This window comes from Canis lupus, chromosome 16 (assembly GCF_011100685.1).
Source record: "Canis lupus familiaris isolate Mischka breed German Shepherd chromosome 16, alternate assembly UU_Cfam_GSD_1.0, whole genome shotgun sequence".
NCBI lineage: Eukaryota > Metazoa > Chordata > Mammalia > Carnivora > Canidae > Canis > Canis lupus.
The window spans coordinates 42066549-42083264 of record NC_049237.1 but is presented as its reverse complement, the minus strand read 5'-3'; the positions used below and the strand labels follow the sequence as shown (position 1 = coordinate 42083264).

The window sequence follows — 16716 nt, the reverse complement described above, 5'->3', positions numbered from 1 at the left end:
TTCTCTTGAGAATTCTTCCCCCATATTCTTCAATGCATCTGTAGACTAAAGGAATAATATTTCTCCTATCAAGCTCAGTGTCTGTCAAGCTTTCAGGGAACATTGACCCTAGATTCTATCCTTATTGTCTGATTAGCTTTCTCTGGGTTTTTCTTGAGACAATGTCCCCAAAGACCACGTCCCCAATAGACAGCATTATCTATCTTTAATGATGAAGAGCGCAGACTCTCAGTATGACTATCTTTGAATCCTGGATCCACCTGATGCTACTTGTGTGACCTTGGGCAGGTTGCTTAAACCTTTGTGCCTTGGTTTCCTCATTTGTAAAATGGAGATGGTAACAATATCTTCTCATAGGACTGTTGTGGCTGACTGAGTTACTATATTTACCATGTCTAGCACATAAGTGTGCCACATGTAAGGGGCATTGTTATGGATATTATTGTTCCTTCTCTGATGAAGTGAGCACAGTTTATTAAATGCTTGACCGAGGAGAAGGCAAAAGGGATACAAGGAGGAAAAAACAGGTTGTATTTCAAAATATTTCATTTTACCACAGCCAAATAATCCCATACTTTTGCTTTTGACATTTAATGCCAGCAGCTTGAATTCTCTATGATTATGAATGCATAATTTTCACTTCCGTGTGTGTACATCACTGTCAGGGAGGAAAACTTCTAGTCAACCCGTCTATGTTCTTTGACTAGCCTAATAATTAAATTAACATAAAACAGATTAACAGGAAAGAAATTAATTTTGTATGTATGAGAGGCCCAAAGACAGAGACGCAAAAGGCAGTCAGACAGTTGAAGCATGATTAGCTAAGGAGAAGCAGGTAGTGGTTTGGGGCTTCAAAAGGAGAGGAAGAAAAGTCACTGGAAGAGGAGTAGGGCAAATGTTTGATAAACAAATGTTTGCCATGCCATGCAGATATATCTTTCTTTTCTTTTTTCTTTTTAAGATTTTATTTATTTATTTGAGAGAGAGTATGCACACAAATAAGCAGGGTTGGGGTAGGGGGCAGAGGCAGAGGGAGAAGCAGACTCTCAACTGAGCAGGGAGCCTGGGATCATGACCTGAGCCAAAGGTAGATACTTAACCAACTGAGCCACAGGTGTCCCCAAATATGTCTTTCTGACAAAAAGTTCTCTTTGGTATTAACTCCCTCCTGGTACAGAACCTCTATTTAAATTCTTTTAAGCAATTAAAGGAAAGATGAACAGCTCTTCTTGAGTCTGTTGAGATTTGATGGTCTTCAGCTTGAAATAATCCACATGTCAAAGTGGCATATTTAGGGGTCACGTATTCTGTTCCCCACTCAACTTCAACCTGTTTTCCTTTCCAGTAAATCATCAGGATTAGCTTTTTCTTCATAAACTTAAAATTTCTGAGTGAATGACAGGAAAATGTTTAATGGGAAAGTCAAACACTAGCAATACTTGAGTGTGGAAAACAACAAACGACAGAAAGAAAACACAACTCCTGTATTTTACTGGAATCTGAGTTAATAAATAGGGATCACAGAATGAATAGCAAACAACAGCTTGAGTTACATCACACAAAAAAAGAAATGATGAACCTGGTTTCCAGCCTGAAACTATTACTCAACCAATAGAGCTAGCAAGTTGAGTGTTACAGATTTGAAAATCCTCTAGAGTTTAAAACAAAAGGAACAACTCGTACAGGGTGTGATTGATGCATACAGATAAATTTCGTAATTTTGCACCTCAGGGAGTTTTTGTTTTTCTTAAAGATTAACTAAACTGACCATTTCATCTTGGCAATTATTAGCTTGCCACATTTTTTATAACTAAGAAAATTTGGACATATTGTAGTCGAATGACACTTTAACCCATATCTTTGTAGGTAAAACTTTATTATCCTTAGTACTATAAAGCAAAGCTTCAGCTGAACGTTGGTGTTACTTAACCTTCAAGTGAGAATTATCAAAGTTCCAAGTACAGAAATTCTCTGGATGAGTACAAAAATATGAGTTAAAAAATGAGAGATGAATTTTCATGAAGATACATTATTAGACCTTTCATAAAAAATTCATACAAATAGAAAAAAAGAAAAATATCTGAGTACTGTGATTTGTCATTGAATTTCCATTTTTAGCTTTCCTTCCAGTTAAACTGATTTCCTCATTTATTTGTTTCTGGATTAAAGCCAGAATCAACATTCTCCCTATTTCTAATCAAATAACAGGGAAGCAATTACAAATTCTGAATGCAGTTAGAGGATCCTGGGAGGCAGAGTGGCGGGACCTAGTCTGAGCTGTGTCTCTGACTCATTTTTTACTTCAAACAAGGTATTTAACATCTCTGTGCTTTTGACATAACTGTAATAATGCTAATTGATTTCATAGGTATGATATTAAGCATAATTCAGAAAACAACCATCGACTCCTAGGAGAGGTCAGGTTAACTACAGAGAAGACCACCTCTGCAACTTGGAAAATAGAGTTTTATCTCCTTTCCACTCCCAGTACATCTTGAATGTATTGGATGGGAATATGATGCAAAAAATAGGATTTGCAGTTTTAATATACAAGACGGGGACAATATTATAATTTCCATTTCAGAAGCAAAATCTTCAGAAATGCTTTTCTTTACTTCTCTTTTGGGAATCAAACGTATTTAGCTTTTTAAAGCTTTCACTGAGTATAAATGCTTAAGATAGGTAACAAAGATACTGTTATACTTCACCTTCAGAAAAAGAAAAAAAAATAGAAGAAAATAGTCTAAAAGGAATGTCTAACTCTGTGTTAATGGGCAAACTTTTAAGTAACTGTCTTATATTAAGGGTATAGTCCATTTGTGAATGCTAACTTACTAAACATGTTTCTTTCCAATAGCTCTCTCTTCTTATAATTTCTTATATCTTGTATCCTTTCATAATAGCTTGCTTAAAACACCATTTAAAATTTTTTTACATTAATATGTATTTTTGTTTTGTAATTGTTTTAAAAAGTTATATATCAGCTGAACAACATTTCAGTTTAAAACATAATATTTTTGTCTTTATTTTTTAAGATTTTTATTTATTTATGAGAGCTACAAAGAGAGAGGCAGAAACATAGGCAGGAGAAGCTGGCTCCCTCTGGGGAGCCTGATGCGGCACTGGATCCCAGGACCCCGGGATCACACGTGAGCCAAAGGCAGACACTCAACCACTGAGCCACACAGGTACCCCTGCCTCTAAGTTTAATTCACTATCAACTGACCTAAAAAAATTTTAGTGAGGGAGAAATTGCACTTTAGAGACCTAGAAAAAATTATGTCAAATAATACAGTACATCAAAGAATAGTCATTTGAAAACTATTTTTGTTTTACAAAAATTGAAAGTTTTGTAACAGCCTAAAGCAAAAACACTATAAAAGAACTACAACTGTATAGTAAGGAATTGGATAATCTGATGCAATTTTATCATAAGCCAGATTTGCAAAATAATAATGGTTTACTATGATGAATGATAGATACCAGACTTTCAAAGCATTTGAAATACTCAATACCTAAGCATTTCTTCAACATTGTAGAAGATATCTAGAATTACATTGGATGGAGGGTTGTCTGGGTAGCTCAGGACATGATTTCAGCTCAGGTCATGATCTCAGGGTCCTGGGATGGAGTCCTGTGTCAGGCTTTAGGCTCAGCAGGGAGCCTGCTTAAGATTCTCTCTTTCCCTCTTCCACTTCCTCTACCCACCCCCACCTCCCCACTCCTGCTATCACATGTATGCTCTCTCTCTCTCTCTCTCAAATAAGTAAATAAGCCTCTAAAAGAAAGAATTATAATTGGGCACTGAGGAATTTATATGATTTGAGACATTATCAGGAATTATTCTAAAGATTATCAAATTAAAAAATATATTTATAACGACATCTTGAAATGCCTTATTACTGAAGGAGCTGCCAGACTAGAGGCTGCCTCCTTTCTCTGGGAAAGATCAGATTTGATTATTTTAATGGCGATGAGATGGAAATTTGAGGACACCAAGAGTCAGAGCCTGCCAAAACATTTTATTGACGCTTTATTTTCTATAACATCTCATGTATAGCAATATGTATACATGCTATATAATCTCCCAGCATCTCCCAGAGCTCTTTCAGCATACACTGTCTCTTATACAAGACCTAGAAACAGACATAGATGTAAGACCATAATTTGTTTTGAAGCTCTTTAACTTTTTAAGCTAATTTATTCATTTCTAAAATAAAGTACTTGACCCCAGAAATAATAAAGGAACTTGATGAACCAAAGAAAATATGCTAATTTCAATAGACAGTATAAAAGCAAAGTCTGGAAGGCACAAAAATTTTGTGACTTTGAATTCTTGACTCCTGAATAATTTATCTGATAGCTGGAAGTGGATTAAAATAATGAAGATTTGGTTGCTATCACATTAGAAAAACGAGACATTCTTTTTACTACTGGAAAGAAAAAGGGAAAGTCCCAATCAATAATCCATTAAAATATATTGTTTCTTTTCAGTCAGAAGACTAATTTGAATCAGAGTCACAAATGAATGGTAGTACATCATATTTTTATGCTAATCTCCCAAATCAATGTGAATATACTTAGTGAAAATTTATTTTATTTCTTTAGCTAAATAATTTTCCCTCTCTGAGCCTTGTTTCCTAAGGTGTTAATGATGTTTGGATGATCTCATTTCCTTTTATTATAGTTTTATTATAGTGTACTAGGTTCATGGGATAATGCTTTCTACTTCCAAAATCTCTTTATGTGTTTTTAAAAAAAGATTTTAATTTTCCATCTTCATTTTCTTTTGCTTGCTTATAATAAAACAATTATTCTTGCTTCTTATTTCCTGTAACATTAAAAAATTTTACATGTTTATGACTCTGCCACTGATTAAATGTTAAGAAACTTCCCTGATGTGGAAGGGTAATTTTTTTTTAAATTTTTTTTTTAAATTTATTATTTATTATAGTCACAGAGAGAGAGAGGCAGAGACATAGGCAGAGGGAGAAGCAGGCTCCATGCACCGGGAGCCCGACGTGGGATTCGATCCCGGGTCTCCAGGATCGTGCCCTGGGCCAAAGGCAGGCGCCAAACCGCTGCGCCACCCAGGGATCCCTGGAAGGGTAATTTTTTACTCTTTATGACTTGAACTTTATGACAAATTTAAAAATTAAATGATAAATAACCATAAAGGTACAAATGAAATTTTAAAAAATTAGCGGTATAGCTGTTGTAGTTCTGCTTGAGAAATACATTTATTACTGGGATGCCTGGGTGGCTCAGTGGTTGAGGATCTGCCTTCAGCTCAGGGCATGATCCCAGGGTCCTGGGATACAGTCCTGCATCGGGCTCCCCACAGGGAGCCTGCTTCTTCCTCTGCCGGTGTCCCTGCCTCTCTTTCTGTGTCGCTCATGAATAAATAAATCTTTAAATATATATATATATTTTAAAATATTTAATATGTATATATTATGTAGATAAATATATTTTTAATCTTTTAAAACCTTTAAAATATATATATTTATTACCAACTGAAAAATATGAGTCAGACTAATAATTTGTATTGAGTAGGTATGATAATATCTTTAGCCCATTAAGATAGCCAAATTTTAAAAATGTAAGGTTTTAAGTTTTCAGTTATTTATTTATTTATTTATTTTAATTTATTTTTTATTGGTGTTCAATTTACCAACATACAGAGTAACCCCCAGTGCCCGTCACCCATTCACCCCCACCCCCCGCCCTCCTCCCCTTCTACCACCCGTAGTTCATTTCCCAGAGTTAGGAGTCTTTACGTTCTGTCTCCCTTTCTGATATTTCCCACCCATTTCTTCTCCCTTCCCTTATATTCCCTTTCACTATTATTTATATTCCCCAAATGAATGAGAACATATAATGTTTGTCCTTCTCCGACTGACTTACTTCACTCAGCATAATACCCTCCAGCAGTTATTTATTTTCTCTTGGGATTTTATAAATTCAAATATCTCTTTTTAAAACCAATATAAGCTAGCACACACCACAATGTCATATTTGCAAATCAATACAAACTTTAAAAAGCCATAGTTTATGAATGTTCTCTGTCAATGCTGAAAGAGGGGAGATGACAGAGGCAATCTGATAGAGACATCTAATAAATTCAATAGACAAAAAGAATTTGGTCTCTAATAAGCAACTGTAAAATTACAATAACAGAAGTTCTAAAATTCTAACTTTGTTTCATAAATTTTCTTCTCATCAATTCACCAAATATTTTGTTGAGTATTTGACCCAAGTTGAATTGTTTCCCATAAAGTAACATGTTCAATCCTAATTTGCATTATCTGAGAATGTAACCTTATTTAGAAAGAAGTCTTTGTAGATAGAATCGAGTTAAGATAAGGTCATCTGAGTTAGGATGAACTCCAGTCCAGTGGTCTGGTGTCCTTGTATGAAGAGGGAAATTTAGACACAGGGAGACACAGAAACATGTGAAAGTGGAAGCAGAGAGTAGGGTGTTGCTGCCACAAGCCAAGGGATGCCAAGGATTCCTGGCAGCCACCAGATTCTAGAAGAGGCAAGGAAGCATTCTCTTCTAGAGGCTCTCAGAGGGAGCATAGCCATGTTGACTCCCTAATTCCACACTTCTATCCCCAGAAATGTGAGACAATAAACTTTTGTGGCTTTAAGCCACCCGCTGTGTGGTCATTTGTTATAGCAGCCCTATGAAACTGATACAGTACCTAACTATCTACCAAGCACTGGGATATGGCAGAAATAAAAAGGGTCAAGTCCTTAATTTCATGGCACTTACATTGTAGACAGCAGTGGAGGTGGGTAGACAATAAACATATGTATAATATTTCATTACATTTGAATATATTTATAATTTCCTTAGTGCCTAGTTGTCCTTTCTTAATTAGGTTGAACTGTAAGAAATGTGTGTTTGAATGTTTTAGGCCTACAAAAATGACAATTTCTTACACTTCAAATTAATATACATAATTCATCTCTAGGAATTTGATTACTCTAGGTACTTTATACGAAGGGAAACATACAGTATTTGTCCTTTTGTGTCTCACTTGTCTCACTTGGCATAAGTCTTCAAGGTTAATATTTCATTGTGTATATATCACATTCTGATCATCCATTAATCTGTGGATGGACATTTGGATTATTATTCACAATACCTTTTGGCTGTTGTGAATAATGCTGCTATAAACATTGGTGTACAAATAACTATTCATATCCCTATTTTCAATTATATATGTTTTTTAAAGAATGCAGTTTTATTTGTTTTTCTTCTTAAAATTAGAATTAAAAAATATTTATTTATTGGGGTGCTTGGGTGACTCAGTTGGTTAAGCATCTGCCTTTGGCTCAGGAACCTGGGATCAGGACTTGTCCGGCTCCCTGCCCAGCAGGGAGTCTGCTTCTCCCTCTATCCTGCCAGCCCCACCGTCATGCTCTCTCTTCCTCTCCCTCTCTCAAATAAATAAATAAAATCTTTAAAAAATTATTTATTTAAGTAATTTCTATACCCAATTTGGGACTCAAACTCATGACCCTGAGATCAAGAGTCACATACTTTTCTGAATGAGCCAGGCAGGTGCCCCTAAAATTAGAATTTTAAAATCATAATTTTATCACAATTTTATATAGTACTGAAAAATATATTAACTGAGAGAATTAGCAATAGTATTAAAGTCTAAGGATAATTGCCTCTTCTATTTTGCAAAAAGATAGGTAATTCAGAAGATAGGCAATGTAGCAAAAAACAGTGCCCTTCGAGTATTTATGATTCAAGTAGGGAAGTACTACATAGATTTTTATAAACAACTCGGCAAATTCAAGTCTTGCATAGATAGCTTTTCCTTTCTGATGATCCTTAGAATGTACAACTCACCATTTCAGCTTTTCTTAGGAAAGATCAGTCCTGTTTCCAATGAAATACTTTTAATAATTATGAAAATTTAAACAGACAACAGTAAATACATTGTCAACCTATATCATTTTCCCATATGATTTATGAAGTATAATCATTGAAAGTAATTTGCTTCTTTCTATTTTTTTCTTCCTATTTTTTCTGTCTTTCATTCTGATGGAGGAAAGGAAGAAACATGTTTTAGGGGTTGTTGTATTTTATAAGGCCTTAATTGCATATAATTATGTTTAAATGAACAAGAGTATACAACTGGTATAGCTATATCTATATCTATATCTACAAGAAAATAAATCTTACTGTAGTAGTGTTTGATTGCTATGCCTAATTTGAAAGATGGAAATGTATTCATACCTAAATATATACAATATATCTAAAGTAAATTATTATAATTGTAGGAAGAATTTATTTTTCTGCTGGCTCTTTTTCCACCAACAGACCCTTGACAGGTAGAGCAATTATAATCACAGTTCCTTCCAAGAGCTCCTGGACAAAAGAAACATGAAACTAGGCCCACAACGAGAATGAAAATGTGTTTGTTTAAAACATCAGATGCCCTTGGGTAGGGTATTCATTTCTGTCTGAAATTTTGCTAAATGTGCAAAATCTCAATATCTACAATGCAAAGTTGAGGACACTACTGTATTGTAAATAAGGTTTTTAGTATAGTTGATGTTGGCATCTTAAAGAAGATGATTTTGTCTTTCATGACAATAGTAAAAGCCACCTAGAAAAGTTTTAAAATTATAATTCCAAGGTTATTTTATCAATTAGAAAGTACTAGTTGATAGCAAACCATTCATCATACTTCTGTTTCTTGGCAATTCTCTTCTCATTTCTGTCCTCTCTAAAAGCTCACAGAAAGGTTTTTTGTTTTTTTACATTGGAAATTATTTTAAATGTCATAATTAAACCTCATTTTATGTATATTTTAATACAAGCTAATATTTTATGTTTGTTTATTGAGAGAGAGCATATGTGTGTGCACGCACATGAGAGGGTCTCCTTTCTGGTCAAGGAGCTTCTCTAATTGATGGTTGATATTTTGCAGGTGGTTTTCAGCTCCCAAAAGGGTTCTTGCTTTGAATAACAGATCTGGAAGGCTGGATGAATCATATGTTTCCTTTACACGGGGTTCTCTCTCTTGAATATCCGAATAATCTTGATGAAGCTGTTTTTGTTTAGATAAGAAACCTGTGGCATCCCTAAGGGAAGATTTTCTCTCTGTAAATTCATCATACTTTATTTGAGTATGATGAACAGTTGTTTCATCTGTGGTTCTAACCAAAGCAATTCATCCTGGAGTTCAAGCAGACATTGCTTTTCTTTTCAATATCTGAAATAATCTTCGTGTTCTTCCTTTTCAGAGTTTTTGACATCTGGACTTCTTTAAGCATTTTGATGAGCTTTTCTTTCATATGAGAATCAAACTTTTTGATGGCTTCCTTACAAATTTTAGATTCTACTTTTTTGTTTATAGTCTAGGATGGTTTTCTCAAATGCATACAAAATGACATCTAGTTCATTAGATGTCATTGGCTTTCTTTCCTTTCAGACACCAAATATGTACACAGTCAGAAATATCTGAGTCTATGGCTTGGGGTCAGAGTCTATGGGGGATGGCAAGAGGGAGAGAGAGAGAATCTTAAGCAGGCTCTATGCCCAGTGCAGAGCCAAAATGGGACTGGATCTCATGACCCTGAGATCATGACCTGAGATGAAATCAAAAGTCAGATGCTACTGAGCCACAAAAACCACCCAATGTAAGTTAATACTTTAAATGTAATTCAATATCTTTAATATAAGCTATATATAAAAGCATCTAGTGTACATAGCACCTGGCATAAAGCAGTCGTTCAATACATGTTTGAATTTTAAATGGTTACTAAGATCACATAGTAAAATATCAGTTTTCCTAAACTATGTTGCTCTAAATTATATCATATGAAGTCATAAAAGGATGACTAACTGAAGAAAAACTGGATCTACAAATACTTACTAGAGCTTTTCTGCAATGAGTTATTGTATGTGTTCTTCTATTTTGTCTGACTTCTTTGCCCACTTAGCTGTGCAATATACACAGCACTCCACTTCTTTCTGTACATTTTGATCATTTAGTTTACAATGTTAGATGAAAGGATTAAGTTATAACAGGTAAATTATATATCTTCGTGGTAAATTGATTGCTATTGTATGGATTTCTGCTCAATGATATTATACAGAATGTTTGGTCTTTACATGTTTCTCACTTTATTTTTAAATTTTTGAGAGAGAATGAGTGGGGGGGTGTGGGGAAGGGACAGAGAGAGGATCTTAAGCAACCTCTTTGCTCAGCGTAGAGCTGGACACAGTGCTTAATCTTACCACCCTGAGATCATGACCTGAGACAAAATCAAGAGTTGGACACTTAACTGATGGAGCCATCCAAGCTCCCCTTTAAGTGCTTCTCTTTAGACTGTTAAGTAAATATGGATATAGGAAGAAACTTAATATATGCCTGCCTTCAGAGAGAACCCTTTTGAAAGAAATAAACAAAATACTGTGCTTATACCTTTCCTGTGTGCATGAAAGAGACTTGTCAACCGGTGGAGTTCTTTGGAGAATGATCAGGCAAGAACAAGGCTCTTCTGTTGGAGTATCACTCAATGTTAGCCTCTGATTATCTTTTCTGTGAGCTTGTTCAGTCCCCCAGAGAGGATCCCCATGGTCTCTGGCCTGGAAAGTGATGGAAGGAGTAGAAAGCAGGTTTCCTGGCCGCCAGGACAAAGTATCCCAATTGTGTGTGTGTGTGTGTGTGTGTGTGTGTGTGTGTGTAGGTGCGGGAGTGTTTGCAACTTATAGAATAAAGTACTCTCCCTTGACCTCTAGTGTGCCTGTGGTCATGCTACCCAGAGACTCTCTGGTTTAACTAGTGAAAAGTAAGCCTGTCTGATGGGGTGAGAGAAACAGTATTCACAGACTACTCAGGGTTTAGATGAGGATTTAGATGAGGTTTAGATGAGGATTGAGTGTCAGCACGTCACCTCCAACCCTGCATTTGAAGCTAGCCTGATGCCTTTAGCGCTGTACCTGGCTGGCACATTGCAGTGCAGCTTAGCTTGGTGAGAAAGAGAAAATAAATTCATGTCAAAAGTCTCTACCTCCTTCCTAACGCTTACTTTCAAAAATACACTGAGCCCATTGTTTTCCCCTTGACCAGGATAAACACAGAGAAGGAAGGAGGATGTATTGTCACTGCAAACAGACTAGTTTTATGGCAAGGGAGGGACATTTTCCCCTCTGAGAAAGATTTTCCTTCCTGGGGAATATTTTCTACAGAGACAAATGACTTTTTTGGAGGTTACTGTAACAAGTTAGATGCGGGGGATACAATTAGCAAGGTGGTGCCTTTGCCTTCAAAAATCTTATTCTAAGCAGTTAGAGAAAGACACGCAAAAAAAAAATCACTCCATCATTTGGCATCGTGCCTGGAACAGAGCAAGCATGCAAACAATGTTTATCCAGTGGATAACTGCTATTTTGGTCTGTAAATATAGTATGGGGGGTCATGGTAAAGGAAGTAATTAATTTTGTCTTGGGGGTGGTCTGGGAAAGTTCAGTTTTTAAACTTAATCACATTTGGGTTCACATATACTTAATTCATATGGTCCTTAATTTCTTTTTTAATAGTTATTTTCATTTCTGACTTGAAACATTGCCTTGCTGAGGCTGCCCTGTTTCTGCTTCCACAGCATGCAGCACAGTGCAGAGCGCAGCAGATTGCTGATCATCAGTAAAGGCTTGCTAACGCTGCTGTTCCCTGACATTGCTGCTGCTTTGGTGCAGCTGTCTCCTCTCCTACCAGATTCACCTGATGTTCCTTTGCAGAAGTGCATGGCTCAGGAACAAATAAGTCACAGCCACATACAGGAGTGAGGTTGAAGTTCACCGGAGAAGGCCAAGTGGGATGTCCCCCATGTGTCCATGCAGTCCATTTCCCTGTGCGTTGCAGGCACATGTGGATAATGGGACAGGCTGTGTGGAGTTCAGGTTAAGGTCATGGGTGGTCAAGGTGGAAAATCCTCCACTCAACTGCCGGGTCTTATAAACTGCTTGTGTGATCTTAGGGAAGTAACTTAACCTCTCTTATTTATTCGTTTGTATGAGGATAGCAGTACTTGCCTTGGAGAGTTATTTGAGAATTAAAGAAGGTGCATCTAAAATACACAGCACAGTTCTAGATTCATAGTAAAAAAAAAAAAAAAGTCAGCCAAAAGTAAAATTATACAGTTATATCTAGCAGACTTTTTATTACTCCCTGTAATGCACATACTCTAAAAACTCATATTCTATTCTATGGTGCTTCCCAAGATGGCATGTGCAGTATTTGTCCCTGAATTTAAGTGTCTTTCCCGTTGTTCTGTAACTGTTTTTGTTGGCCTCAGAAGGACTGAGAACGAACTACTTTGTTACAATATCCATAAAAATTTTTGAATATTAAGTCCTTAAATCATCGCTTCCTGAACTTTGCTACACATTGGAATCAACAATGTTTTAAAAACCCCATGCATCTGACTGCCACCTTTAGACATTTGACTAAATTCTTGGGTATGGAGATTTTTTAAAAGCTCCCCAAGTGATGCTAATGGGCAGTAAAGTTAGGGACCACTTTTTTAATTACATAAAAGTTGAGAAAGAGATACATGAAAAGACCTAGTGGTCATGGGTTCTATAAGAATAAAAATAGGCTAACAATAATTCAGTTGATTCCAGTTTTCTTTTTTTCAGTGGAAACTGTAAGCATAAAATTTGAAGATTATGCAAATATTTCTTCCTGTCTGTGCTCCTTATCTTCCAAAATGTATGAAAAATCACCACTGGCAGCACATAGAAGTTATTTTGAGATGAACAAAATTTTTCATCAAGACTCATGACCTCAAGAGTGATTTATTTTATTTTATTTTATTTTATTTTATTTTATTTTATTTTATTTTAGAGAGCACATGCATGTGGTAGGGGGCTAGCAGGGGAGGGAAGAGAGGGAATCCCAAGCAGGCTCCACATTCAGCAAAGAGCCCGATGTGTGGCTTGATCTCACGACCCTGAGATCATAACCTGAGCCGAAATCAAGAATCGGACCCTTAACCTACTAAGCCACCCAGATGCCCCTCAAGAGTGATTTTTTAAACAATCTCAAGAAGTGGTAAAGTGAGTTTTTCTCTACAACTTTAAATAGAGCTTAAAGACATATCATCTTGTTAGCTTGCTTATCCATTAAGACATCAAGAAAAACATTACCTATCATTTCTTTAGTTGTAACTTTTTTCATTTTTCTTTTTTTAAAAATAAAAGCAGTCTTCCATATACAATATGAGTTCTTGTTCATTAGGCAATTATTGTATACCAGGGTATCTAAAAGTATGTCCAAATGGCCACAGTCCTATCGGGTAGAAATTGTGATTTCCATTTACAAATCAGAAGCATTTTAGTAGGTTGCCTAAGGACTACACAACTAGGAAGTGGCTCAGCCAAAACACTGGAGGCAGGGCTTTGTGTTTACAGAGCCTTTGCTTTTTCTGCAAAAGCAACACATGAACAATAGAACACAGAAGCAGAGTCCTTTCTCTATTTCTGCAATTGAATGGATTCAATCTATTTAAGGTAACAGCATCATTCTGTGGGAAGCAAGCATGGGAAAGTTCAGGAGAATTTCCTTGAAGACTCTCAGATTAGAGATGAAGCTGCATTGGACATCCTGGACTCTGCCAAATCTGAACCCAATTCTGGTCTCATGAATAATTCGCAGTAAATAAGTTTATGAAATTTCTTTTGTTCTTGTAGTTGTTTCAGTGAGAGAAGTGTTGAAGATGTTCAGTTTCATCCTTGTCACCACCATTCTGGTAATTGGCAGGGAAAGCTGGGTAAGATCATTTATTTATATATTTATAATACCTGCTTTGACCTGAGTTTTCTTTTATTTTGCAGAAAACCTTTAGTAATTTGGTGTTGAAAAAATTAACTAAGGGAAAAATAATGAAAAAGGTTTCTGGAAGCACCTGGCACATGATGGACACTTAAAAAGTGACATAAACTTTTTTTTCTGAAAGTAAAAACCAGTATTCACAATAAATGAGTAAAAGCTTTTTTAATTTACTGAGGCTATTTAGATAGTTAAATAATCTTAGAAATTCAAAACTATCCTTAGTGATTAAAATTGACCCGGGGCTTTCCCAATATTGAGCTTTCCAATATTAAACCCTATTAGTGTAAATTAAACAAATTATTTGAAAGTAATTATAATGAACTCATGTCTTCCTCCATAAATAAAAGGGAGAAATACTCATTTACTCAAAGTTCTAGGAGTGAGAAAACTTCTAAATTTTAAATAAGCTCACTAAAACCATACATGCAGTCTCATAAAGATTGAAGACCCTTGCCCTGTACTTTCAGTAACTTTTAAATTACACAGTGCAATTTATATTTAACTATATTTAACAATATCACAACCAATGTCCATTTGTTGGAAAACAGCACAGGATTCCAGACACCATGAAATGTCCTTGCTATTCATTTTTGAGACTAGTAGGAATCAGGGAGCTAAGCAAATAATTCAGAGTGGATAAATCAAGGAGTATTGAGGAGAGAGCACCAAGTGCAAATAAGAAATGGTCCTTGAGCAATAGCCAGGGGGGATTCAGCAACGTGGACTTAGAAATGGGAGAAGACCCGTACCACCATTTCCCTATTTTCTTGCTATGTGACTTCCAGTTTTGAGGCTGAATTTTTGTGTTTACAGTACAGGCCTTCATAAGAAGGGAGTGTACCATCCAAATAGGGTGTCTAGTTGTGCTGTTCCGGGCCACCGAGCAGCGGGCCTGGAGTATAGTAGCTCCTCCTATTTATGGAATGAATATAAGGCAGTACACAAAGATATGTACCAAAAGGCAATTGTAAATGGTGAAATCTATCTGGTTGCTGTTTTAGGAAAGAATGTGTATAAAGGTAGTAGTGAAAGCAATCACACATGAAAACATAGAATTTCTCAGAAGTGAACATTGACACTTATCACAGGAGATCATGACGTAAGTTGAAAATAGAGATGTCAAGGTAAAAGAGGCAAAAATTGGTCTTTTGTCCTTTTTTCCCCCACCCTACCTCCAGGAACTCTTCCAGCACCAAGTACTCAAGAGCCTTTATTGAAGCTTCTAGTCCTAGTACCTCCACCAGTTTACCTCCCCCCGACCTCACCTTCCCAGTGAACCCCGCCCCACCATTTTTGCTTTCTCTTTGGAAAGTTCTCAGCCAGAGGCTGAGAAAACTCTTAGAAAGGAGCTGATAAACTCTTTCACATTCAAAATTCTTGGGATGTTTGCCCTTTTAGAGAAGATAAACGACTTCATTGGAAAACTCAGGCTCCTCCCATCCCTTTCTGAAGTAATTGAAGGAAAAAAAAATACACAAAAAGTTAAAGTGACTTCATAGAATTTCCACAGGTAAGTGGGTGAGATACTCAAGGACATGAGGGTCTAAACTAGCATCCTTTATAAAGGCAACCACATGTCATCAGATTATAAATCAAATTTTTAAAACAGTAATGCCAAAAGGTCATTCAAAAGCTTGTGTATTTTAGGGATGGATACACCAACAATGTACAATGGTGCCATAAAAACTTTACTGTCAGGAAAGCATTTAGGTGGCATCATGTAGTAACAGAGTAGGGATCTTGAACTGGATTTGAATCCTGACTCTTTCTACCTGCTAGGAATTCCTGAGCAAGTTTCATCACCAGGGTTGAGCCAATTCCTTCCTCCTGGAATCATTATGAGGATGGAATGAGACGAGTCTAAAGCTGCTAGCATAGTCATTCAGATTACTTTATATTCATATATAATTTTTTAGTAAGCACTTTGCCATAGTTATAACTACTTATTCTTCAAACAACAAATGGCATCAGAACTTTCAAACTGCATTCTGGTTAGAATAATATCCTGAAATTGGAGTTGGGGACAAAATTGAATCATTAATTTGTCCAACTGGTTAGGAGCATTTATTTCCCAATGAGAATGAGATGCACATCACTTTGCAGGCTCTTGAGAACTGTCTCCAGGAGCAGGCGCGGCTCAGAGCCCAAGTGCACCTGCTCGAGACCCGGGTCAAACAGCAACAGGTCAAGATCACGCGGCTTTTGCATGAGAAGGAAATCCAATTCCTCGATAAAGGAGAGGAGAATAATGTCATTGACCTTGGAGGCAAGAGGCAGTATGCAGGTCAGAACCTATTTTTCCTAATTGCTTCAGGAACTTAAAATATACACCCATGTGCAAAGGTGATGCTCATTGTTTGGTACTTCAGGTTTTGCTAAAGAGCTTTTCCTATTCCAGTAACGAGCAACATGAAGCATTATACCAAATTTAAATACCTTCTACCACATTTAATCCTTTTCTCTCTATAACCTCTGCAGGCGATATATAATACCAAAGCTAAATATCTCAGAATTTATATATTTTAATGAGAGATTAAAGACAATAGATTATTTAGATACCGGTGGGCAAATAGTCAATTATATTTGTGAAGTTCTACAATTGAGTTTTGTTTTTAATCGTGCATCATTTCTTGTTACGTTTATACAGTTTTCCCTTCTGAAACTGTTACGTGCTTTAGGGTAGTAAGTAAGGTAATAGAATAAAAAGGCAGGGAAAGAAAAAGGGTCACAATTATTTAGGGAAATACAAGGGCTGTTTTTCCCTGTATATTTTATGGTTTGGTAATTTCCTTGTTGATTGGGTCAGTGTTTCCACCCGGAAACTTAATGACCTTAGATTGTCAACACA

The 16716-nt window shown here is 36.2% G+C and overlaps 1 protein-coding gene across 2 annotated transcripts in view; it reads left to right on the top strand.

Annotated features, from left to right (window-relative positions):
• The first annotated feature begins 2182 nt into the window (after nucleotides 1-2182).
• The window catches only part of FGL1 (fibrinogen like 1), a 30010-nt gene continuing 15476 nt past the window's right edge, over nucleotides 2183-16716 (top strand). Inside the window, exons 1-3 of one of the 2 annotated variants that reach the window (XM_038560275.1) lie at nucleotides 2183-2311; nucleotides 13727-13806; nucleotides 15972-16152. In XM_038560275.1, coding sequence (XP_038416203.1) covers nucleotides 13753-13806; nucleotides 15972-16152 — 235 coding nt within the window. In that variant the 5' untranslated portion in view covers nucleotides 2183-2311; nucleotides 13727-13752. Of the gene's footprint in view, nucleotides 2312-5062; nucleotides 5109-13726; nucleotides 13807-15971; nucleotides 16153-16716 lie in introns of those variants that run through there. The other variant, XM_038560276.1, reaches the window with a different exon arrangement.